General features: G+C 41.7%; 1 protein-coding gene across 2 annotated transcripts in view; it reads right to left on the bottom strand.

Annotated features, from left to right (window-relative positions):
• FRMD3 (FERM domain containing 3) overlaps positions 1–27,014 on the bottom strand; it is a 279,111-nt gene that overhangs the window by 38,640 nt on the left and 213,457 nt on the right. For both annotated transcript variants that reach the window (XM_077248986.1, XM_077248987.1), the window contains exons 6-13: positions 26,253–26,376; positions 18,524–18,611; positions 16,025–16,113; positions 13,818–13,881; positions 9,810–9,898; positions 9,553–9,627; positions 1,646–1,714; positions 607–740 (exon numbers count right to left, since the gene is read on the bottom strand). In XM_077248986.1, coding sequence (XP_077105101.1) covers positions 607–740; positions 1,646–1,714; positions 9,553–9,627; positions 9,810–9,898; positions 13,818–13,881; positions 16,025–16,113; positions 18,524–18,611; positions 26,253–26,376 — 732 coding nt within the window. The remainder of the gene's footprint in view (positions 1–606; positions 741–1,645; positions 1,715–9,552; positions 9,628–9,809; positions 9,899–13,817; positions 13,882–16,024; positions 16,114–18,523; positions 18,612–26,252; positions 26,377–27,014) is intronic.

Here is a 27,014-nt window from a genome sequence, read left to right as displayed (position 1 = left end):
ACTCCGGTCTTGCGGCGGCATTTTGTGAGCGCAGCTTCAGAGTGGCTGCAACTCAGAAGCTACATCACAAACTCTAAATACAACTCTATGAGAGCCAGAACTAGGCCAGGACAAGGCTCTCATAGACTTACATTGATTAGAGACCTCCGGCTCTCTCCATGAAACACTGGAGCAGCCGGCAGGTCACAAACTGTAGAAGATAGACTGAAATGATGAAAGGTGTGTATCATACAGGGGGCAGGGGACTTGGATTTTAAGCACCACTCCAGCGGTGAAATAAAAAAAAACGATGGAGTGATGCTTTAATAAGATCAAGTGACACCCATCCAGTTTGCATATTGTCAGCAGTGCATTCCCTGTTGACACCAGATGATATGTTGCTGACAATTATTTTTAAGGTCACATAAAAAGACGCAATATGCCATTGACTGAGCGTTTGTTCATTCAATGGATGATTGCTGCCCTGTTTAGATGACCTAATGTTTAGGGCTTCAACCTAAGCAAAATATACTAAATGAATTAACAAACTGAACACAAAATAAAAACCAACCACCTATAGCATGAGATAAGCAAAGTGGTGTAATTGTATGTGTAGAATACACTTACTTTCCTCTTGTGGAGCTTCGGCTTCTTCCTCCTCCTCCTCACTTGGAGATGGAATGAGTGGCTGAAGTGGCTCCATATTAATAATAAGCTGCTTGTTTAAGGAATAGGAACTGCGACTGTGTGGTATTAGAGATCTAGAAAAAAGAAAAAAAAAAGAAAACCAATGCCGATAATACAGGAGGAATATCAAAAACACCCAGAACATATGCCGAGTAGATTCAATGTTTTACAGTATATAAAAGCATGACACCAGCCTAGCATTCTAGCTACACACAGCCACAATGTGAGTAGATCTAATACACTGATGTAAAGTTAACATCAGCCAATCTGTTGTAGAAATAAAAAAGGGTCAGAAATTGCACTGTAGATAAAGCAATTACCCAGGTATTAGTCCAGTACCTGTATCATCTACTTTAGGCTCTATTCACCTCATATTTGTGATCTTGTTCCATATACCTGCCATTTCCCAAAAGAGTGTCCAAATTGTCATATGCATTGGCATACCTTTAATACCTTTTTTGTTATACAGAATATTGCAGTAGGCTATGCTATTCCATATATTTTATGTTATACTGTGGTATACACGTAGTTTCGTACACTGCAAACGTTCATCAGAAGCATAATTAGGTTCAAGACGCCAGACTTCAGTATTCACTATGGAATGAAGATTAGTGAGATTCTAATGCGCATTATAAAATATATCTCTCCCGACTCCACCATACATAGGAAAATTTGGCAGAGCACTCATCTGTTCTCTATGAGAAAGCAACTATCTGACTCTTCTGGCAGTTGCTTGTATGTGCCGGTAACAAAAGGATTGACAGTGAAAATTCAATAGGAAAGAACATTCTCTACTATCATCTGTCAGGGATGAGTTAGGAGACCCCCATATATATATGATGGTCAGCTGGATCCTGAAAAAATCAATGGGTAAGGCCAACTTTTATCTAATGTATATGAGGGCCTTTAGAGATCTATCAGAAGATCAAGATCTACTGTTGTCTACCCTAGTTATGAGGCTATCATTACAATGTATTACCTGTGAACTTCTGGTGGGTCTCTCTGGATTTTTGAGCTTGCCTCTACAACTTCTTTTGCAACTTTCCCACTGAATAGATGTATAAATAAAATACAGTAAATACACATGAATAAACTGTATACAATGCAATAATTTTAACCCTGATAAATAAATGATGATACACAAAACAATGTATTTATTAAAATACTCAAGTCATTTTCAACGTCAAATGCTCTGCTTTTGGCTGGCCTGGAAGCAATGATATCATAAACTATTTTCCGGCGGAGACCTTTGGACTGGCAGCATATGAGGTAGAGCATATTTCGAATGAAAGTATGGCTTTTTTTCCTCTAATTAGGATTGACCACTAAAGTAGTTCTCCAAGAATGTAATAAAATGGCCCCCATCGTGCAATTCAGATTGCAGCCTGTGCCAATCATATGTCAGGACAAGCTGCAGTCTGAGGAAACACAGCTCCTGAGACCTGTGTCTTAACTGACATAGGAGCTGTATGGTAAGCACACATACCTCCGTGAGCTAAAGAAAAGGGCTGTGACATCTGAAGAAATACAGTCATGGCCGAAAGTGTTGGCACCCTTGAAATTTTTCCAGAAATTGAAGAATTTCTCCCATAAAATTATTGCAATTACACGCTTTGTTATATACATGTTTATTTCCTTTTTGTGTACTGGAACAACACAAAAAAAGGAAAAAAAAGGCAAATTTGGACATAATTTCATGCAAAACCCCCAAATTGGGACAGGCAAACCTGGCCCCCCCCTAACTTAAAGAGAATCTGTCACCACCTGGAACACTTTTCAGCTATTGCTATGGGCATACAGGCAACAGAAATGTTAATCTATTCTCATAGTCTAGTTATGTTAATCTTGTCTCATAGCCTCATTGTTGCTGTCTAGATGTGGAGAAATAAACTTTTATTTCATTATGTTAATGATTTCTTCCAGGCTCAAGAGCGTGCCGTGCTTGAAAGAAATCCCTGCCTCCTGTCTTCACTATAATATTATCACAAGCAAAGAAGAAAGCAATCCGCACCGCTGCAGCACCTGCGCCAAAACGCCTGACTCCGGGGTCAGAGTCACTGTAGGCATCTGTGCCCCGGCTCTCGGGTGCCAACCCAGAAAAAACAATACCAATAGTCTGAGTGAAGAAAGAATAAGGGTGGCACTCACTGTCCCATAAAATCCAGTTTATTGAAACAGTCTAAAACATCCTCGGCAGGGGAATCACAACAGTCCAACCCCCCAGTAATAATAAATTTATCATCTACCCTATAGGTGATATACAGTATATTGTGTAAGTGATATGCTCCATATCCTTCATGATACGTGAAGTTAGATTACCATAATGACCTCATTCACTTCCACAACCATAAAGTAAAACAATTTCTTGCGTTTTTCACAAGTTTGGCAAAGTACAGTGCCTTGCGAAAGTATTCGGCTCCCTCGAACTTAGCAACCTTTTCCCACATATCATGCTTCAAACATAAAGATACCAAATGTAAATTTTTGGTGAAGAATCAACAACAAGTGAACACAATTGTGAAGTTGAACGAAATTTATTGGATATTTTAAATTTTTGTGGAAAATCAAAAAATGAAAAGAGGGGCATGCAATATGATTCGGCCCCTTTAACTTAATACTTTGTTGCGCCACCTTTTGCTGCGATTACAGCTGCAAGTCGCTTGGGGTATGTCTCTATCAGTTTTGTACATCGAGAGACTGAAATTCTTGCCTATTCTTCCTTGGCAAACAGCTCGAGCTCAGTGAGGTTTGATGGAGCTCGTTTGTGAACAACAGTTTTCAGCTCTTTCCACAGATTCTCGATTGGATTGAGGTCTGGACTTTGACTTGGCCCTTCTAACACCTGGATACGTTTATTTGTGAACCATTCCATTGTAGATTTTGCTTTATGTTTGGGATCATTGTCTTGTTGGAAGACAAATCTCCGTCCCAGTCTCAGGTCTTTTGCAGACTCCAACAGGTTTTCTTCAAGAATGGTCCTGTATTTGGCTTCATCCATCTTCCCATCAATTTTAACCATCTTCCCTGTCCCTGCTGAAGAAAAGCATGCCCAATCCATGATGCTGCCACCAAGTTTGACAGTGGGGATGGTGTGTTCAGGGTGATGAGCTGTGTTGCCTTTACGCCAAACATATTATTATTATTATTATTATTATTATTATTATTAATAAACATATCGTTTGGCATTGTTGCCAAAAAGTTTGATTTTTTGTTTCATCTGACCAGAGCACCTTCTTCCACATGTTTTGTGTGTCTCCCAGGTGGCTTGTTTCAAACTTTAAACGACACTTTTTATGGATATCTTTGAAAAATGTCTTTCTTCTTGCCACGCTTCCATAAAGGCCAGATTTGTGCAGTGTTCGACTGATTGTTGTCCTATGGACAGACTGTCCCACCTCAGCTGTAGATCTCTACAGTTCATCCAGAGTGATTATGGGCCTCTTGGCTGCATCTCGGATGAGTCTTCTCCTTGTTTGAGATGAAAGTTTAGAGGGACGGCCGGGTCTTGGTAGATTTGCAGTGGTATGATACTCCTTCCATTTCAATATGATCGCTTGCACAGTGCTCCTTGGGATTTTTAAAGTTTTGGAAATCATTTTGTATCCAAATCCGGCTTTAAACTTCTCCACAACAGTATCTCGGACCTGCCTGTTGTGTTCCTTGGTCTTCATGATGCTCTTTTTGCTTCAAACAAAACCCTGAGACTATCACAGAGCAGGTGCATTTATACGGAGACTTGATTACACACAGGTGGATTATATTTATCATCATTAGGCATTTAGGACAACATTGGATCATTCAGAGATCCACAATGAACTTCTGGATTGAGTTTACTGCACTGAAAGTAAAGGGGCCGAATAATATTGCACGCCCCACTTTTCAGTTTTTGATTTTCAACAAAAATTTAAAATAACCAATAAATTTCGTTCAACTTCACAATTGTGTTGCAGTTGTTGATTCTTCTCCAAAAATTTACATTTGGTATCTTTATGTTTGAAGCATGATATGTGGGAAAAGGTTGAAAAGTTTCAGGGAGCCGAATACTTTCGCAAGGCACTGTAGGTCTAGCAGCAGAGCAGATTAAAGATTTCTCTGATTTCTAGTCAGCTATTGATACGAATAGAATATGTAGGGAATACTGATGAGCGAGTATACTCGTTACTCGAGATTTTCCGAGTAATTGGATGTGCTCGTAGATTTAGTTTCTGTCGCCATAGCTGCATGATTTGCGTCTGCTAGATAGCCTGAATACATGTGGGGATTTCCTAACAAACAGGAAATCTCCACATGTACTCAGGCTGGCTAGCAGCCGCAAATCATTCAGCTACAGCGAGAGAAACTAAATCTCCGAGCACATCCAAATACTCAGAGACCACCCGAGCATGCTCGGAAAATCTCGAGTAACGAGTATACTCGCTCATCACTGGTGGGGAATACATTGTAACCTGCAATGGTACAATAATAACAAATAAAAAGCATATTATTAAGATCCTGAACTATGAAAACAAAACATGAGTTAGGGCCAGCTTACACATGTCCAATATAAAAGTCCGTTTTTCTTTCACCATTTTCCACAATGTCAGTTTTGTATATGGTGATATTACTTTCGATGTGAGAGGTCACAGTGTGGAACAGAGAAATGTTTCATACAGTGTTTCTCTGTCCTACTATAGATGCTAGTAAATTAAGGAGATAACAAAGCGCAAATAGGGTCTTATCCTTCGGATTAGTTGTAGTTTTTAACAAGGAGCTGCTCACCTGATGGCATAAAGCAAAAGCATGTGTGTATCGGCTCCTGCAGATCCAACGCGACCTTCTCAGAGACGTATGTAAAGGATAATTTCTAGATTAAATCCGTGCTGCCACAATGATGCAAATTCAGATACAGTTATATGAAAAAGTTTGGGCACCCCTATTAATCTTAAGCTTAATGTTTTCTAAAAATTGTTTTTTTTTGCAACCGCTATTTCAGTTTCATATATCTAATAACTGTTGGACACCGTAATGTTTCTGCCTTGAAATGAGGTTTATTGTACTAACAGAAAATGTGCAATCTGCATTCAAACAAAATTTGACAGGTGCATAAGTATGGGCACCTCACCAGAAAAGTGACATTAATATTTAGTAGATCCTCCTTTTGCAAAAATAACAGCCTCTAGTCGCTTCCTGTAGCTTTTAATGAGTTCCTGGATCCTGGATGAAGGTATTTTTGACCATTCCTCTTTACAAAACAATTCCAGTTCAGTTAAATTTGATGGTCGCCGAGCATGGACAGCCCTCTTCACATGATCCCACAGATGTTCAATGATATTCAGGTCTGGGGACTGGGATGGCCATTCCAGAACAGTGTAATTGTTCCTCTGCATGAATGCCTGAGTAGATTTGGAGCGGTGTTTTGGATCATTGTCTTGCTGAAAGATCCATCCCCTGTGTAACTTCAACTTTGTCACTGATTCATGAACATTATTGTCAAGAATCTGTTGATACTGAGAGGAATCCATGCGTCCCTCAACTTTAACAAGATTCCCGGTGCCGGCATTGGCCACACAGCCCCAAAGCATGATGGAACCCCCACCAAATTTTACTGTGGGTAGCAAGTGTTTTTCTTGGAATGCTGTGTTTTTTTGCCGCCATGCATAACGCCTTTTTGTATGACCAAACAACTCAATCTTGGTTTCATCAGTCCACAGGACCTTCTTCCAAAAAGAAATTGGCTTCTCCAAATGTGCTTTTGCATACCTCAGCCGACTCTGTTTGTGGCGTGCTTGCAGAAACGGCTTCTTTCGCATCACTCTCCCATACAGCTTCTCCTTGTGCAAAGTGCGTTGTATAGTTGACCGATGCACAGTGACACCATCTGAAGCAAGTTGATGCTGCAGCTCTCTGGAGGTGGTCTGAGGATTGTCCTTGACTGATCTCACCATTCTTCTTCTCTGCCTTTCTGATGTTTTTCTTGGCCTGCCACTTCTGGCCTTAACAAGAACTGTACCTGTGTTCTTCCATTTCCTTACTATGTTCCTCACAGTGGAAATTGACAGGTTAAATCTCTTAGACAGCTTTTTGTATCCTTCCCCTGAACAACTATATTGAATAATCTTTGTTTTCAGATCATTTGACAGTTGTTTTGAGGAGCCCATGATGCCACTCTTCAGAGGAGATTCAAAACAGGAGAACAACTTGCAAGTGGGCACTTTAAGTAGCTTTTCTCATGATTGCATACACCTGGCTATGAAGTTAAAAGCTCAATCAGGTTGCAAAACCAAAAAAAGTGCTTTAGTAAGTCAGTAAAAAGTAGGTAGGAGCATTTAAAACAAGAAAATGATAAGGGTGCCCATACTTATGCACTTGTCAAATTTTGTTTGAATGCAGATTGCACATTTTCTGTTAGTACAATTAACCTCATTTCAAGGCAGAAATATTACTGTGTTCAACAGTTATTAGATATATGAAACTGAAATAGCTGTTGCAAAAAAACCAATTTTTATAAAACATTAAGATTAATAGGGGTGCCCAAACTTTTTCATATAAGTGTATAATGAAGAATTCTGGTGGTTTATTCAACGCGTTTCAAGGTCTATCTGACCCCTTCATCAGGAAAATTACCACAAAGACATGATGAAGGGGTCAGAAAGACCTTGAAACACGTTGAATAAACAACAAAAATTCTTCATCATATCTGAATTTGTATCATTGTGGCAGCGCGGATTTAATCCACAAATTATCCTTTACAAACGTCTACTATAGATGCTAGCAGGTGCACGAATCAGCTTTCAGTAGGGATGGGTGGATCCGTGAATGTTTAGGTCCGTCGGGTTCGGCCGAACTTTATAAAAAAGTTTGGTTAGGGTACCAGAATGGTACCAAACTTGATCCTGAACCTCATTCAAGTGAATGGGAGGCCCAAACAGCCAACAGTTTCCACGCTGTCATCTGTGTGACAGCGTGGGAAACACCGGCTCTGAGCACCGGTCACAACCGCTGGGTATTACGGTTCCCACACTGTCAGACAGATGACAGCGTGTGAGACAGTGGGTGCGACCAGTGGTGACAAGATTACTACTACTGTTAACGGCGTCTCTTACTCTTGCTGAAAACAGAGACAGCAGGCGACACTGATGAGAGTATTCATCAGCCAGCACTTATGCATAGTGGCAGCTTTACTGCTATTCACAGGCGCCGGAAACAAAGAAGATGGACGTGGATTCCTTTGTGGGATCATTTTATTAATAAATGGGCGTTCAAGGGCTAGTGTGGGGGAGTCTTCTCCATATTATGGATTACGGCAGAGCCTTTGTTTTACAATATATATATATATATATATATATATATATATATATATATATATATATATATATATATATACAGAGAGAGAGAGAGAGAGAGAGAGAGAGAGAGAGAGAGAGAGAGAGAGAGGAAAGAGGGAAATTGTTGTGGAGTTTTTTTTTCAAATAAAGTATTTTTCCCTGTGTATGTTTTTTTTAACTATTCAATTACTGAGTGGGTTAGTAATGGGGGTGTCTGATAGATACCGCCCCATTACTAGCCTCTGGGCTTGATGTTAGCGGAAAATACACAGCTGACATCAACCCCAACATATTACCCTGCTTGCCAATACACCAGGACAAGTTGGAAGAGCCACGCTAAGCGCCAGAATTGGCGCATATAGTGAATGTACCTTTTCTGTGGCGGCTGTGGGCTGACATTTTTAGGCTGGGGAGGGCCAAATATCCATGAACTTTCCAGCCTGAGAATACCAGCCCACAGCTATCTGCTTTACCTTGACTGGTTATCAACAATAGGGGGAGACCACATGCCTTTTTAAAAAAATTATTTATTTAAATAATTTAAAATGAAAACAGTGTGGTTGCACCTCTATTTTTGATAACCAGCCATGGTAAAGCAGACAGCTGAGTGTTGCCTTGTTTTTTTTACATTTTGCATAGGAAACTTATGGAGGCAATTGAAGCTCCGAGTTGCCAAGCAACAGCCTCAAAATGTTAATGATTTAGCGATGATCTGCAAAGAGGAGTGGACCAAAATTCCTCCTGACATGTGCGCAAACCTCATCATCAACTACAAAAAACGTCTGACTGCTGTGCTTGCCAACAAGGGTTTTGCCACCAAGTATTAAGTCTTGTTTGCCAGAGGGATCAAATACTTATTTCTCACTGCAAAATGCAAATAAATTTATATAATTTATACAATGTGATTTTCTGGATTTTATTTTTGATATTCTATCTCTCAAGGTTAAAATTAACCTACCCTTAAAATTATAGACTGTTCATGTCTTTGTTAGTGGGCAAACTTACAAAATCAGCAAGGGATCAAATACTTATTTCCCCCACCGTACAGATTAGACTAATGTCGGCTGGACTTGCTGATATTAGCCAACAGTCAAATGTTTAAGGGGGCCCAGACAACAGATTGTCGTGTGAAGATTGCGATTGGCATGTCCGATTTCCCAAAGATAAGACATTGGCCAAATTTCAATATTCGATTGACAGACATTTAATGTATAATGCCTTCTTTAGACAAAAGACAACAGACTGGATTTATCTGATATATATGAAGCAGACCCAACACTATATAGAATAGCAACAATCAATTTGCTGCCATCTAGCAGTAAGATTACAATTTGCAATGTACTAGAAAACTGTCACAGACATTTGGATCACTAACAAAAATGAAGGAGATGATACTTTTCATTAAGTAAAGTAGATGCAAAAAACATTGATGCAGTAACTGATGACAAGAAGGCCGTGGGATATGTTAGTGATATAAAGGCAAACAAAATAAATAAAATTCATAATATTAACAGAAACCAAGAAGGAATCTAGTTATTCATTTAGAACTGCACAATAAATATGATAAAGTCCAAATACTTACCAATAACGATACCGACTCCCCTTAAAAAATATATTGCTACTCGTCACCGTTTTTACTTGACTTGATTTTGCATACCTAAGAATGAATAATTTATTATAAAAAAAAATTAAAATTATACAAATGTGTGCCATTCTGTTACAAAGCAAAAACTGCCTTGAAAAATAAAGTTTATTTTCACAATAAAATTGTGTTAACCCTCACTATAGATATAAGTCCACAAAGTAACGACATCATGTGCGAGATTAGTAATGACTCACTTGTAAAAAGCCTGGTTTTCCACCCCACATTTCCACAAATGTTTACAGGCGGCTGGTGTTGAGGTATGATAGGTTAGGTCAGTTTTTTTCTGGAAGAATTAAAAAAAGGGGGAAATTAAAAAATCATATATTCTTTATTCATTTTAATTGTTGACATTAAAGAGACTAACAACCCCTTTCTGTATTGGGCTGAATTTACACATCAGGAAAACACGGACCGTGCTTGGATCACAATACCCAGCTCCTGTCCTGATCTACTTGCTTCACAGGACGTTAGCTAAGGTTGGGAGAACCTATGTTGTGGTTGGGTATAGTGATCTGAACACAGTCCATGTTTCACACATGTGTGAATTTGGCCTTAGTCGTTATTTAGATGTCCGTTTGTTGGGGGTACAAGAGAAAACTGACCATTTTTCATCAGTTTATTGATCAGCTATTTATGGTGGGTGTCACTTTTCATCATCAGAGTGGCAAATAGAAGATAAATACATTTTATTCATTTCTCCTACTTATTAACAAAAAAGAAAAACAGCACTCAGATGGCATCTGAGACTTATTCCATTTTTTTCACTGACCTACTTACTTGAAAAGGTATGGATCAATCAAAACAGGACAAGTTTTCCTTCTTTTTGGACAATCAGTCCCCAAAAAACAGACGTAAACATGCCCATAAGTTGTTATGGGTAAATGTGTGAAAAAGTGTTAGTGTTTGATTTGTGGGAGAGCACCTACCAGGACTACCTTGCTGATCACAGAATAAAGCGACTCATCTGTAAGGACAGCTTTGCTGTAGCTCGGGCCCATTCATGGCACAGCAGCCAGTAAGAAAAGGACACTGTGCCTGCTATGAAGGGGATGTGGCACTGAATATTAGCATTGCTTGTGCAGCGCCCCAGAGTCCTGGTCATTGCAGTAATGTCGTTTCTCCACCTGGGGGAGCGATATTACGTCTGAAGGTAATAAAGGAGTTCATCCTTCCAGGTATCACAAAACATACACCACACTTCACACTCCAATCCACCAGGGGGAGCTACGCTCCTATCTAGTAGGGCACTCCTCACAGAAGGGTAAAACTGGTGGTTTGGATAGAGAGTTAGTCAGACGCTGTCTGGGTTCAACCCAGTGAGTACCTGTCAGGCAGACAGGGGGAAAAGGAGGAACATCTGAGCTGCAGACAGAGGGTCCCTGTCAGGGGTGGGATCCTGACAGAGGCCTAGCGGGATACAAAGACACGGAGCTGCGCCTGCCCCACGTGCGGCAGCATCCTAAGAAAGGACACGAAGAGAACTGTGTTGTAGTGAGTGAGAAACGAGATCACAGCACAAGGAGAAAACACCAGAAGGAGTTCTGCCCTGTAAAAACTGCCTCCTTCTGAGGCGCGTAGCCGGTGGCCGGAACACCGAGGGAGTAATTGACTCTACGCATTACTTCAGAGACCGGCAGGACAGTCAATTCCAAGTTGGCTGCCCGACCTAAATACCTAAGAAGACACAGTGGCAAATTGTGGGGGTCAGGGCGTCTCTTGGGTCCCTATAAACAAGCCTCAGGCCATCAGACATACGGGTTTGTCCTATCCATATCATCTGGGGGACAGAGAGGAAGAACATCAGAAACATCCACGAAAGTTGTAAGGACCTTACCGAGTTGCTCAGCAGGGAGGGACTACAACATACAGGCGCTAGTAGGAAGGCTACTGATTTCCACCTGGATAAGGGGACTCTGGATTTGCCTTCGGACCGGCCAGACTCTGCCTACCCTGTGGTCTGTACCCTGGACTGTAGATGCTGAAGCTTCCAGTAAAAGGTAAAGAGACTGCAACCTTGTGTCCTCATTATTCACTGCACATTACATTTTCCACCATCACCATCTACACCTCTGGGAAGCCCTGGGGATACACTTCACCTGTGGGAAGGTATACCATCTTGCTGCCATAACATCACCCCAGTGGACCCCTAAGCAGCGTCGGTCACCCTGACCGAATACCACAGGTATCCCTTTAAATACCACCCCCATTCAATTAACGGATGCCCCCTAGGGCAACGGACCGGGTCAGCCACCGTGACATCCCAGCAGAACGCTGAAGGACCCGGTGCCGAGTACCCCATTGCCCTACTGCGTGGGGGTGATCCACTTGTATGGGTGTTTGATGTACGTTTACTAACCTCTAGGTACTAAGAAATAAATCATTACTGTAGATTCAGAAAAACTAAACTTGCTTGTTACTGGTTTGATAAAAGCTTTCATGCAACCAAACTAAACTTAATGGACGTGAAGGGACACATCTCCAAACCTCCTTTGGACAGCACGATAACCTTAAGATTCTATTCCCACGATGAGTTTTTGATGCTGCGTCTAGCAAAGTGGATGGGATTTATAGATATCTGCTGCCTCTGTGCTTCTTTTGTAGTGTAAACCAGGGCAGTGGAGTAGGAGTCAGAGGCGTGGAGCCCATTTTGGTGGAGTCAGATTTGGTGTCATGGAAATTGAGGAGTCGGGAGGTTTGGCTTACCGACTCCACAGCCCTGGCGTAAACTGGTCTGCGGTGCGTGTTTCAAATCCGCAGTGTGTCAATTTCTCTTGCGAGTACTCTGAGTTTTCTGTGCAGATTTTTCCCATGAACTTGCATAAGGCTACTTTTACACTAGCGTCGTGCACTGCAAGTCGCTATGCGACGTTGCGGCGCACCGACGCTAGCTGTGAAAGCGCCGCACAACGGGGGCAGCGGATGCAGTTTTCCAATGCATCCGCTGCCCCATTGTGATGTGCGGGGAGGCGGGGGCGGAGTTCCGGCCGCGCATGAGCGGTCGGAAATGCTGCAGACGACGCACCAAAAATCGTTACATGCAACGTTTTTTGGTGGCGACGATCCAACGCAACACGGCGCAACCGTCGCACGACGGTTGCGACGTGTGGCAATGCGTCGCACTGCGTCGCTAATAAAAGTCTATGGAGAAAAAACGCATCCTGCAAGCACTTTTGCAGGATGCGTTTTTTCTGCAAAACGACGCATAGCGACGTGCAGTGCACGACGCTAGTGTGAAAGAGGCCTTAGATGTGAAAAATGTGCAGGTAAAAAATGCACATGCGCTTTCGAGGCGGAAACACATAAAAAACGCATATAATCCGCACATGTTTACATTGATAAAGTTTGGTCAAAGGCGAATTTCAGGAAGTCTAAAAAACAAAGTAGCTTTATATAAAACCTGACAAACCAACAAGAGACAGAAAACGTAATAAACACGCATGTAAAAAAAAATGCAACGATAAAACGGAAGTAACCTAATAGGTGCAGAAATGGTTCAGAAAATGTGCAGCATCAAAAGCTCATTGTGGGAACATAGAATAACTAGTCATATAGAATTAATAATATCATATACAGCTCTGGCAAAAATTAAGAGACCACCACATCAAAACCCTGTCATGGGCAGCCCAATCTCCAGACCTGAACCCCATTGAAAACCTCTGGAATGTAATCAAGAGGATGATGGATAGTCACAAGCCATCAAACAAAGAAGAACTGCTTACATTTTTGTACCAGGAGCAGTGTGAAAGACTGGTGGAAAGTATGCCAAGACGCATGAAAGCTGTGATTAAAAATCATGGTTATGCCACAAAGTATTGATTTCTGAACTCTTCCTGAGATAAAACATTAGTATTGTTGTTTCTAAATGATTATGAACTTGTTTTCTTTACATTATTTGAGGTCTGAAAGCACTGTTTTTTTCAATTTTGACCATCTCTCCTTTTCAGAAAAAAAAATACAAAATGTATTGCTTGGAACCTCGGAGAGATGTTGTCAGAAGTTTATAGAATAAAAGAACAATTTATATTTTACTCAAAAATATACCTATAAAGAGAAAAATCAGACAAACTGAACATTTTGCAGTGATATAGTGAATAGTTGCTCTGGTCTAATGCATCAGTCCAGGGGTAAGAACCCATGAAATGCACAAACAGCCACATTACAGATACATCGTGAGTTCAGATGAATTCTCCCATCGTTCCTACCTCCTTCTGCATTACAACAACATGGAAGGTTTTCCCATCATATCTCATCTTGCAGATATCCGGCCTGTAAAACATTTGGCGACATCGTGAGCCATTGATGACAGCAATTACTATCATTAATAATAATAATAATAATAATAATTCTATTTATATAGCGCCAACATATTCCGCAGCGCTTTACAACTTATAGAGGGGACTTATACAGACAACAGACATTACAGCATAACAGAAATCACAGTTCAAAACAGATACCAGTAGGAATGAGGGCCCTGCTCGCAAGCTTACAATCTATGAGGAAAAGGGGAGACACGAGAGGTGGGTGGTGACAATTGCTTTAGTTATTTGGACCAGCCATAGTGTAAGGCTCGGGTGTTCATGTAAAGCTGCATGAACCAGTTAACTGCCTAAGTATGTAACAGTACAGACACAGAGGGCTATTAACTGCATAAAGTGTATGAGAACATGATGGAGGAACGTGATTATGTTGTTGTTTTTTATTAATAGGCCACACAGGGATAATTAGGTTAATGCGTTGAGGCGGTAGGCCAATCTGAACAAATGAGTTCAGTGCTCTCTATTTTACTTACTATCATTACAGTGCTCTCTATTTTTCTTACTATCATTACAGTGCTCTCTATTTCACAAGCAATCACACGCTCCTTCCTATATGCAGTATATTTGATGTGTATACTGGACATTATGCACTATGTAATATCCATAATCAAAGGGATTCTGATGTCCCAGGAAGTAAGATGTTGAGCACAACCCTCTCTAGCAGAATTTATCCTTAGCCAGTGCCAAAAATACAGAAAATATTGTACATGATTATGCAGCCCACTCAAAGTTTATGAAAACTACGAAGGTTATGCTGTTCTTAGAAAATGTGACATTTCCTTTCACAGTGACATGGAGCCTGACTGTTCCTCCAGTGTGAGGATGCTCTGCCCCCAGGCACTGGCGTACGAGCCTCCTCTGACTCTGAACAGATAATCCCGTGACTTCTAGGGGAGAAGGCGGAAAGTGCGCGAGTCCAGAAATTGTAAGAATAAAGCTTTCTCAGCCTTTTTCTCATTGTCTGTCATTAACCCTAAGCTTCCTGAAGGCTACAGATGCTGGGGACTATATCATACCATCTGGAATAAGCTCCCTAGCACCAATACACACTTAAAAGTAGGCAATCCATCAGGACAGCCCCATGTTGGCCCTAGGGCAACTGAGTCACAGTGAGTCCCTTATGCATCATCTTCACAGTATGCTAATGACGGTGTCAGGGACATCTTAGCTGTATTTCATGTATGAGGAGCCAATGTCCGAGCCGTGTCAGACTGTTGGGAGGACCTCTCCCTATAATGTCACATGTAGGGGAATGTAACCTGGATTTAGGAGCACAGCAGTGTTTTGTGTATTTTTGTCTGACTATACAGTATGTCAGAGAACCTACACAGGACAGGGAGCAGGAGTGGGGGCTCACTGCTTCATAGGGACTTGGCATTTTTCCGAAGCTGTCAGGTGCTGACAATAGCCCTACATGGGGTCCTCCAGAGCAGGAGCTGTTCTCCGCAGTTGCTCTCTTCTCTTGCTCAGAGGGGGGTTATGAATAGGAAACAACCTTTTCTGCCTTTTCGTCAGAGCACATATGAAAGCTTTGACATGAGTGGTCTGATTGAACAGCGCACATATGGACTATCCATGGTCTCATTTTTGGAACTAACAATATAGATTTTCTAGATCAATTGTTTCTCGTTTACATTAACCTTTTAGTTGAATCCTTATTAAAAGGTTCTTCTCATCTTCCCGACGTACTGATTACTTTTCAGGCCAGAAGCATCAGTACTCCGTTGACCTGAAGCGTGCACACTCCTCATACTGCTGTATAAGACCGCCTTGCTTATACATGTCAAAAGCACCGCTGGCCAGGATTAGGAGCTGTACGCTGAAGATATCCCAGCCAGCCTCAGTGCAGCGCTCACAAGCTCACTAGGAAAGAGCTTGTAAGCACTGTGCATTTTATGCCACCACTCATAAATGGAAGTGATGACTGGGCCTCTTGGCAATATCAGGAGAACAGAAGCATATAAACATCAAGTAAGTGACAAAATAGCTTATTTTGTAACTAAATATACACATTCAAGTAGATGGAAATAACCCTTTAATACATACATTACCTACAGTATATATACCAAGGAATAACAAAAAACTCCACTCACCATCTTATTAAGTGTATCCTCTTGTTACCCTGGAAAACAACAAATCCTGCTGCAGTATACCCAAGAAATGTTGTGGTCCCTGTTGAATCCTAAAGAAATGAAAAAATACAGGCTGTGAACATATTTAACTTAAAAATTAAATATTTAACTCGCACACGCCAAAGACATACTGATAGGAAATCTAGATTGTGAGCCCCAATGGGGACAGCAATGATAATGTCTGTAAAGCGCTGCTGAAGGAAATAGCGCTATATAAGCAAAGCACATAAATAAATGGTGAGCTCTGCATCTTTACAGACACCCCTACATAACCTGACAAGAAGCTTCATTAGGTTAAATGATAGCAATATAGTTATATAGGATGAAAAAAGACATATGTCCATCACAGATATCGACAGGGTTTGCAGGGTGTAACGGTGACCACTCTCTGCTCATTCTCCTCGACTTTTCTGCAGCTTTCAACACTGTTGACCACCCTCTCCTACTCTCTAGGCTCCAGTCACTAGGCATTAAGGACACTGCTCTCTCCTGATTCTCCTCCTACCTTTCTGACTGCTCCTTCAGTGTTCTGTTCTCCGGCTCCCCTTCATCTCCTCTTCCTCTCACTGTCGGGGTACCTCAGGGCTCAGTCCTTGGCCCCCTTCCCTTCTTCTTCTACACGGCGCCAATTGGACAGACCATCAGCAGATTTGGACAGTACCATCTTTATGCTGATGACACACAACTATACACGTCATCCCCTGGCCTTACCCCCACTGTACTACAGAACGCCACTGACTGTCTGTCTGCAGTCTCCAACATCATGTCCGCTCTCTGTCTGAAACTCAACCTCTCCAAAACTGAACTTCTTCTGCTCCTGCCATCTACTAACCTCCCTAAATCTGACATTTCCCTCTCCGTGGGTGGCACCATAGTAACACCCCGGCAGCAGGCACGCTGTCTGGGTGTTATGTTTGACTCCGATTTCTCCTTCACCTCCCACATACAATCTCTTGCCCGCTCGTGCCGCTTACACCTAAAGAACATCTCTAGAATCCACCCTTTTCTCACCATGGAGACAACAAAAACTCTCACTGTCGCCCTGATCCATTCCCGCCTGGACTACTGCAATACTCTACTAATTGCCCTCCCCTTACTCGACTTTCCCCTCTCCAGCCTATCCTTAATGCAGCAGCCAGGGTTGTCCATCTAGCTAATCGTTACTTGGACGTGTCCGCTCTTCGCCAGTTGTTACACTGGCTGCCCATTCATTACAGGATACAATTCAAAGTACTTGTTCTCACCCACAAAGCTCTCCATAGTGCGGCACCCCCTTACATCTCCTCCCTCATTTCTGTCTATCGGCCTAGCCGACCACTGCGCTCTGCAAATGACTTCCGACTCATCTCTGCACTAATCCGTACCTCCCACTCCCGACTCCAAGACTTCTCCCGTGCTGCGCCAATCCTCTGGAATGCTCTGCCCCAAGAAATTAGGACCATCCACAACTTGCATAGTTTTAGGCGCTCCCTCAAAACACATTTGTTCAGAGCGGCCTATCACGTTCCCTAATCAAACTCATTTTATGTTTGTGTGTGTAGCCCATTTACTATCTCCATCTACCCCCCACCCCCTGAAGATGGCTGGACCATCACTGTAAATACATCATTGTAAATACACACCTGTACTCTGTATCTCCCCCACTTCATTGTAGATTGTAAGCTCTCACGAGCAGGGTCGTCTTATTGTGCTTTAATTATTGTATTGCTAACGTTGTTACTTATGACTGTTGTGTTTGAAACTGTTGAGCTGTAAAGCGCTGCGGAATATGTTGGCGCTATATAAAGATTATTATTATTATTTGATATTTATAGGGCCTCACAACTCTCCAACGACAGATGTCAGGGAATGTGAGAAGTATATGGCAGCTCTCTGATTTGGATGGGGGGAATCAGGAGAGATGGCTATCTGCCTAATGAACGTTCATCCAACAGCTATCTCGTGTATGGCCAGGTGTAAAAGGTTTTTGGGGGGATTTTAATGCTGGTGACCTACTATAAGGAAAAGTAATCTATCTGAGATTAGAGAGGGTCTGCCTCACTGATTAGCGGATACTGTAGTACCACAACATAGTATATAGAGCTGTGCCAGTCTCTGTGTGCCAATCAGCTGGCTCCCAGCACTCCCACATACAGGGATACAGGGATATCAAGCATAGCTCATCACTATAAAGTTGCAGAAATCCCATTTGAGACTGCATTTACATGTTGTGGACATGATGCTTTTTTTCTGATATCTAACTGGATATATTGATGCGATGGAGCGTTATTCAGCCGCAGAATTAGGGACCGGCCACTTGGTAAGCATTTCAGGTTCGATGATATTCCCAATAATGTAGAATTATAAGCTGCACAGAATCAGTGATTGTCACCAGGGAGTGCTCACAGAATCCCGCTCTATCGGCCAGATCATTGTGGGACAGCAGCCTCTCTGAATGCTGGCTAGGAACAGCTGTGGTACCTTGCATGGATGAGGGTCCACACCATAGGTTTCCAATGAATGTGCTTTCAACAGCAAATTAAATTCGGCAACAGCTGGACTCTGACCTCTGAAAGAGCACAAGGGGAGGAAGAAAGGGGTCATTAAATATTTTACACATGGTAAGCAAAACAAGTGCAGAAGTCACATTTTCTTTGTTTTCAGACTTCAAGAGAAATGATTACATGGCAAGCTGACATCTAGAAACATAGAAGTAAAACAAACTAATATGACCTGTAAGAAAATATATCCCACTTTTAGTGTTGAAAAACAAAGTACATTTCGTAAATGATTTCCCAGCGCACTAAAGTGATATTGATATGTTTAATTGGCTTTTCACTGGTACATGAGTACCTAAATGCCGGAAATTCTCAGTGGCTAGTGTATTGACTAACTCAGCACTCCTATAACTGCCATTTATTTACTAGTTAGTGCAGTCGCACAAGCTTTACCCCTCCTTGCTGCAGCCGTGGTTTTTTACATTTTCAGCATTGTCTTCTAAGAGCCATAACTTTTTTTCCTATTGATATTGCCATATGAGGAGTGTTTTTTGTGGGTCAGGTTGTAGCTTTGAATGACACTATTGAAATTTGGGGGGGCTCTGACCCAAAAAAATTGCTTTTCTGCTTTTATCACTTTCAGGGGCCTGTAAAAGGTAATCAGGCTTTCATTATGTAATCTAAAAGCAGCATGACGTAGGTGCAGATGCCTTGATTCCAGTGATGTATCACTTACTGGGCTGCTTGCTGCAATTTTGATAAAATCTGAAAATACTGAAATTACAACAACCAGCCCAGTAAGTGATACATCATTGGAATCGGGGTCTATGTCTCTACATCATGTTGCCCTTAGATTAAAAGTAGGAAAAACTTGCTAAGGCTGTGTGCACACGGTGCGGTTTTTATGCATTTTCGCTGTGTTTTTTCCACGTGGAAATGGGCCCACCCACTATGGAATCTGTATGTAATCTAATTCAATGACAATCCTGAAGTGTTGTGCACATGATCAATAAATTTCCTTTGAGTATTTGCAGTGTGTTTTTTTTCTGCAGCATGTCAGTTCTTTGTGCGGGTTTTTTTAGTGTTTTCTACACATTGACTTTAATTTAGTCAGTCAAAAACGCAGGTATAAAAATGTTTGCGGATTTGCTGAGTTTTTATTTGTGTTTTTACCGGCTTACTATGGTGTTTCCCATGCTGTCATCTGTGTGACAGCGTGGGAAACACTGGCGCGGTGGTTCTTATTGGTGGTAACGCTACCACCGGTAAGACTGCCGGTCAGAGCATTGAGGGGTCATGCTGTCAGATGTCAGTGTGACCCCACAGCTGTGACTGTAACCCATGGTAAAACGCTACCGCCGGTAAGACTGCCATTCAGAGAGCTGCGAGGTCATGCCATCAGATGTCAGCATGACTCCACAGCTGTGACCCACGGTAAAAAGCTTACCGCAGGTCAGCAGGCGTGGGCTGATGAGACTACTCCTCCCATCTAGCTATGTCTGCTTTCACTGAAAACAGTGACACATCTTGAGATGTGACTGCTCTACCAGGCCGACGGCGATACACTGACGGGAGGTAATTGCTCCCGCAGTGTATCACTGAGCTGCTGTGAAAGAGTTCACTGGAGTTCATCAGCTGATCATCTCGGGGGATTCTCACTTATGGCACCACCACTGCATGAGAACTTTCTCACACAGCAGTGGTGCCGTAAGGGAGATCACCGGAGCTGATCAGCTGATGAACTCCGGTGAACTCTCTCACAGCAGCTCAGTGATACACTGCGAGAGCAATTACCTCCTGTTACTGTATCGCCAACTGTCTTTGAGAGCAGTTACATCAGTGACTGCTCTCAAAGTCATCAGGATCGTAGTGGGACATAATGGATTATCTTCTCCGCGGACAGGTGAGGAATATTGTGGTTTATTATTTTATTTTTGTTGCAGGAGATGTTGGTGTTAGTGGATTAGGCGTTCTGTAAGTATGATTTAATTTAGATTTAATAAAGGAGGCTGTGTGATTATTTCAAATAAAGGACTTTATTCTGGGTGACTGTGCTTTTATAATATCACTATGGGGTTAGTAATGGGGGTGTGAGGTGAGGGATATTGTTGTTTTTTATTTTTAGTTTATTACAGGAGAACGAGGGCTTCAATGAATTTAGTCGAGGTATGGTTTAATTAAGATTATTAAAGGAGTCTGTGTCTTTCTTTCAATTAAACAACTTTTTTCTGGGTGTCTGTGTTCATGCAATATGACTATGGGGTTAGTAATGTGGGCATCTTATTGACGCCTCTCCATTACTAACCTGTGGGCTTGATGTTACCTCACAATTCAAATGTGACATCAACCCCCCAACCATTCCCAAACTTGCCACCACTACAGGGTAAGTGGGAAAAGCGAGGCTAAGCAACAAATTATATATGCACCTTTTCTGGGGTGGTTGAGAGCTGATGTTTTTAGTCTGGGAGAGAGGCCAATATCCATGGCCCCTCCTAGGCTATGAATATCAAACCACAGCTGTCTGCCTAGCCTTTGCTGGTTAGATTTTATAGGGGAACCCTTAGTCAATTTTTTTCTGGCGTCCCCCTGTAAACTAGCCAGTAAAGGCTAAGCAAAAAGCTGTGAGCTGATATTAATAGCCTGGGAACCTTTATGGCTATTGGCTCCTTCCTAGAATATTAACATCAGCCCTCAGCCGCCTGCTTTCCATCTGCTGGATATGAAAATTACGTGGGAGCAATATTTTTTTTTTTCATTTTTTTCTTTTTTAAATTAAGAGTTGCTGTTTGGTTACAGCATATGTAGGTTCATTCTGTTAATGCTCCTACATAGACTAGTGACAATGTGTGTGCACATGTAAATTTGTGTGTGTGTGTATGTTTGTGTTTACTTACTCTGGCTGACATCTTTTCAATACTAAGCCTAGGGCTTGGTGTCAATGACAGTTGCTGACACCAAGCCCTAATCCCATTTCTGCTGCATCAGAATGAAAAAGGTGGTGTTGAACAAAGAAATTACATCACAATTTTTTTTTTTTTAAATATCTTTATTTACCTCAAAAAAGCCTTCATTGCTGTACAAAAACGCATGCAAAAAACGCACCAAAAATCGAAGCAAAAAGTGTGTTCTTGCTGCCAAGAAATGCAGAAGCCTTGCAGAAATTTCTGCAAGAAAATACTCAACGTGCGCACATAGCCTAACAGATTATCTTTAACCCCATTGAAAACTAACATTTGAAACTGACATTCATTAAGTACAGTAACATGTATCTTCATTTATTTAAGAGTTCCTAAGGGGTAAAGTTTCCTTTTCTGGAGAGCGTCAGGCTGGCTTAGGGAGATTTATAGCCATGCAATACTTCCTTGGGAATTTAAATATGCAAATAGCCTCTTAAGAAAGAACAAGGACTGGAACTCTAGTTCCACCTATCGCATAAAAGTCATTAACCCATTTTTTAACAAAGTCTGGAATATCGTCTGTTTGGGTAAAATTTTCATTGATTTTGGCTTTTATTTTTCCATTATCTTTTGAGTTTGTGAAAAGTTTAAGGACTGGTGGGATTGGTAGTGAAGTGGGAATGTCTGGGAGATTAAATTTGGTTACCTCTTGCAGTATTTCGACTTCGGCGGCGTCTAAGCCAAGATTTTTAGTGAGAAAATGAATTTTCTTCTTGTTTTTACATCTATCTATTGGCATGTCTATGTGGGAGCTTGAGGACCTACATTTTTTTTGAGAGTCCTGTATCAGTTGGGAATCAGATACAAAATTACCATTGCACGGCATTGGAAAGATGTTGAAGTCCCTACATGTAAAGAATGGTTAAAAGAAACAAATCAAACAGGCATATACGAAAAGCTTAGACTATCCAACTCCCAAAAAATGATGGACTCCTGGACCCTGTGGTTAAATACATCAGAAAAACCTCCAGGAGAAACAATCTATACTCCTTAAAACATACCTTTTTACAATTTTATCACTTCTTTATGTCTATCTCAAAATCGAATGTTTAAACCAACATTTGAAAGACTGAACTTTCTAACTACTTAATCAACATCATCACTTCTTTCCCTTGTTCCCATCCCCCAATTCTCCCTAAGTTTTCGCCTCCACTCCCTTTACCCCCCTACTTCCTATTATAGTTAGATGACTTTATGACTCTCTGAAAACAACAACTGGTTATGCAAATAGTAACCCGTTATTTTACGTCACAAAAAAGATGTTATGTTCTTTGGTTTTCCTAGTTTGTTAAAAAATACTTTAAACAAAGAATATATATATATATATATATATATATATATATATATATATATATATATATATATATATATATATACATATACATATATATATATATATATATATATATATATATATATATATAAGTTATAAGTCATTAACCCTTAAAGGGCCTTGCCATGTGACTTTGGATAAGAAGTCAAGCCAGAAAATCCATTTGGCTCCTTATCCCAAGCCAATATTGGCTTTTAAGATTGCTACTTCAAATAATAAGCACTAGAGTTCCTCACCTCTGCTTCTTGAAGAAGCTGTTTGCTTATTTCAAACAAAGTATGGGGGCAACTTACAAAGGGTGCGTTTAATAGATGCTTAGTGATTCAGCCATATGCGCCGACGGAGCGACAGACTGTAATGGTGCCAGCAGAGCGAACATGAGCTCTGACATTTTCGGGAGTGTACGCCAACAAGAGGCGGACACTCAGACAGAGTAGCATGTCCCTAAACGCAATGTGAAAGCATCTTAAGAATGGCATTTAATACATCAGTCCTAAACCAAGTAAACTGAATCAAATGTATTCAGCAACGTAAAAATTAAAAAGTTTCAAATTTTACAAATTTGTAAACTTTTTTATGATGAAAAATGTGCTTAAACAATTTGATCAATTTCCCCCTGAAGTGTATCTTTTGCTGAATAACTGGTTGATCATAGACAGACTTACATCTACCCTATCAATGCCCAGCTATAGGTACCAGGGCCAGGATCTAGGCGAAATTCTCCGTGGCTCCCCTCCAGTTTGTCATGGCACCGATACAGCAGTCACAAGCCAGCATGCCATGTCATTAATCAGAGACCAGTGACTACCGGGAAATCATTAAGATACAGGGATTGGAAATGTGAGAATACTGCGTTTCTAGTTTATTTCAGCACTCAATGATAAAGTACACTCACCGGCCACTTTATTAGGTACGCCTGTCCAACTTCTTGTTAACACTTAATTTCTAATCAGCCAATCACATGGCGGCAACTCAGTGCATTTAGGCATGTAGACATGGTCAAGACAATCTCCTGCAGTTCAAACCGAGCATTAGTATGGGGAAGAAAGGTGATTTGAGTGCCTTTGAACGTGGCATGGTTGTTGGTGCCAGAAGGGCTGGTCTGAGTATTTCAGAAACTGCTGATCTACTGGGATTTTCACGCACAACCATCTCTAGGGTTTACAGAGAATGGTCCGAAAAAGAAAAAAAATCCAGTGAGCGGCAGTTCTGTGGGCGGAAATGCCTTGTTGATGCCAGAGGTCAGAGGAGAATGGGCAGACTGGTTCGAGCTGATAGAAAGGCAACAGTGACTCAAATCGCCACCCGTTACAACCAAGGTAGGCCTAAGAGCATCTCTGAACGCACAGTGCGTCGAACTTTGAGACAGATGGGCTACAGCAGCAGAAGACCACACCGGGTACCACTCCTTTCAGCTAAGAACAGGAAACTGAGGCTACAATTTGTACAAGCTCATCGAAATTGGACAGTAGAAGATTGGAAAAACGTTGCTTGGTCTGATGAGTCTCGATTTCTGCTGCGACATTCGGATGGTAGGGTCAGAATTTGGCGTAAACAACATGAAAGCATGGATCCATCCTGCCTTGTATGGAGCATCTTTGGGATGTGCAGCCGACAAATCTGCGGCAACTGTGTGATGCCATCATGTCAATATGGACCAAAATCTCTGAGGAATGCTTCCAGCACCTTGTTGAATCTATGCCACGAAGAATTGAGGCAGTTCTGAAGGCAAAAGGGGGTCCAACCCGTTACTAGCATGGTGTACCTAATAAAGTGGCCGGTGAGTGTATATTATCTGTGAAATTGATAGTGGATTTTGTATTCCTAATGTAGGCAATAGAAATCTGCAGACATTGCGCAGGGGAAACTGACATGCTGTAAGTCTAGTGTGTCATGTACTGTATTCAGCTGTAGACTTTTCTGATATAAATTCATCTATAATATGTCCCTATATACCCCAAACATGAAGCAGCATGAATGGGCAGAGCAGTTGCTTGAATTTGGGTGTCGTGAATGCCCCCTCAGGTCAGTCACTATTGAGGTAGGAAAAGAAAACCAATAACGTATCGGTGTAGCAGCCTCTGGCCACAGAACTCTTCAGACTAAGTTCTCACGATGAGTATTTGGTGCAGTTTTTCTGCATATTTTCATATACAAAAGCCACAGCATATACAGTGTTCCAGCATCATGGACCTGCGGTGTGATTTGGAAATCTGCGATATGTCAACCTCTTTTGCGGTAAACATGCGATTTATCTGTAGATTTTCCCCGTAGACTTAAATGAGATAAGGAACATACACAGATAAAAAAAGGATGTGTTTTTAGTGCATTTCTGCAATGAAAACACCATAAAAGCGCATGTAAAAAAAAACAACTTAAAAACGCAATAAAAAAATGCAAGTAACCTAATTTAGCTAACTGGCGCTAAAACCAGAAAAACTGCAGCATTAAAGGGCCACTGTCACCCCCCCAGCCGTTATAAACTAAAAGAGCCACCTTGTGCAGCAGTAATGCTGCAGTCTAACAAGGTGGCTCTTTTAGTTTTTGATTCATTTATTACCTCAATAAAGCGTTTTAAAAATTGGCCACACATACCAGATATTGTACCAGGAGGCGGTCCGAATCGTCCTCTATCAATCTTCCAACTGCCGTCACTCTTCTCTTCAGGGCCGATGGTCGCCGCCCCCTTCGCGTTGTTGCTAATTAAATCCGGCGCCTGCGCTGTGCGTGCCTGCCTGGGGCCTGCGCAGTGTTCTTTGTCAGTCACATCTCAGATGCCGGGTGCCTGACTGCGCCCTGTTACTGAATCCCCGCCCCGCACTGTGTTATTCATTATGCACAGTGCGGGGCTGGGGTTCCTGGGAAGGCGGGGGAGCGTCAGAGATGGGAGAGCGTCCGAGATGGGGGAGCGCCTGAACAGCGCAGTGCGCATGCCCAGGAATGCCAGCCCCGCACTGTGCATAATGAATAACACAGTGCGAGGCGGGGATTCAGTAACAGGGCGGCCGCACTGCCCGCACAGGCGCAGTCAGGCACCCGGCATCTGAGATGTGACTGACAAAGAACACTGCGCAGGCCCCAGGCAGGCACGCACAGCGCAGGCGCCGGATTTAAGAAGCAACAACGCGAAGGGGGCGGGTACCATCGGCCCTGAAGAGAAGAGTGACGGCAGTTGGGAGCTTCATACAGGACGCTTCGGACCGCCTCCTGGTACAATATCTGGTATGTGTGGCCAATTTTTAAAACGCTTTATTGAGGTAATAAATGAATCAAAAACTAAAAGAGCCACCTTGTTAGACTGCAGCATTACTGCTGCACAAGGTGGCTCTTTTAGTTTATAACGGCTGGAGGGGGTGACAGTGGCCCTTTAAAAACTCAAGAAATCCCCGTCATGGGAATGTAGCCTAACAGACAACACGTACCTGAGCTCACTTTTATGGACTTCAACAATTTTTCTTTCCAGTTTCTGTGATTGCTTGGGAAAGATCTTGAAATCACAAATGTAATTGTCAGGATGTTCATCAGGATCATAATCTCCAATCTCAGCTGCAAAGAATAAAAATATAATATGAATTTTACTCAAATATAGCCGGTGTCAGGCTGGTTTTACATACAGATGTTTACGGGTGACAATAGGAGCGCACAAAAGTGAAAAGTTCCATTTACGTCATAGGACATGTGTGATTGGTGGTTACTATATATGTGGCAGAATAAATGGTGTACCGTAGCTCCTGCCTGTGTTTTTCCTTCTTGACAATCGATTGCTTACACCCTCTTATGGCACATGGATGTCAGAGGTCTCCGGCTTCGAATTATGGAAAATCACAACTATTAAACGCAGCTCTCCCTCTGTCTGACATAACACTACAAGCATTTTTTTCACTGAGCACCATTTATTGCTGTTTCTTCCCTTTATTGGCTGCTGCGGTGCAGCCAAATAACCAAGAAGCTATGTGGAAATTGTTTACAATTTTTATGCTTTTAGTAAAGGGCCAGTTAAATTCATTTCGTATGAGATGACCAAGTTCAACTTTTAGTTGCTTACGTAAAGGAGATAGTCAAAGTGAATAGAAGTTATGTCAACTACCCTGAAAGTAAGACCTACACTGAAAATTTTACAGGATTTTTGGAGTATGCTTGAAATATAAGCCCTACTCCAAATGTAAGCCCTTGCTACAGTAAGG

The sequence above is a fragment of the Ranitomeya variabilis genome, chromosome 1 (assembly GCF_051348905.1).
Source record: "Ranitomeya variabilis isolate aRanVar5 chromosome 1, aRanVar5.hap1, whole genome shotgun sequence".
NCBI lineage: Eukaryota > Metazoa > Chordata > Amphibia > Anura > Dendrobatidae > Ranitomeya > Ranitomeya variabilis.
This window is presented reverse-complemented; position numbering and strand designations above follow the sequence as displayed.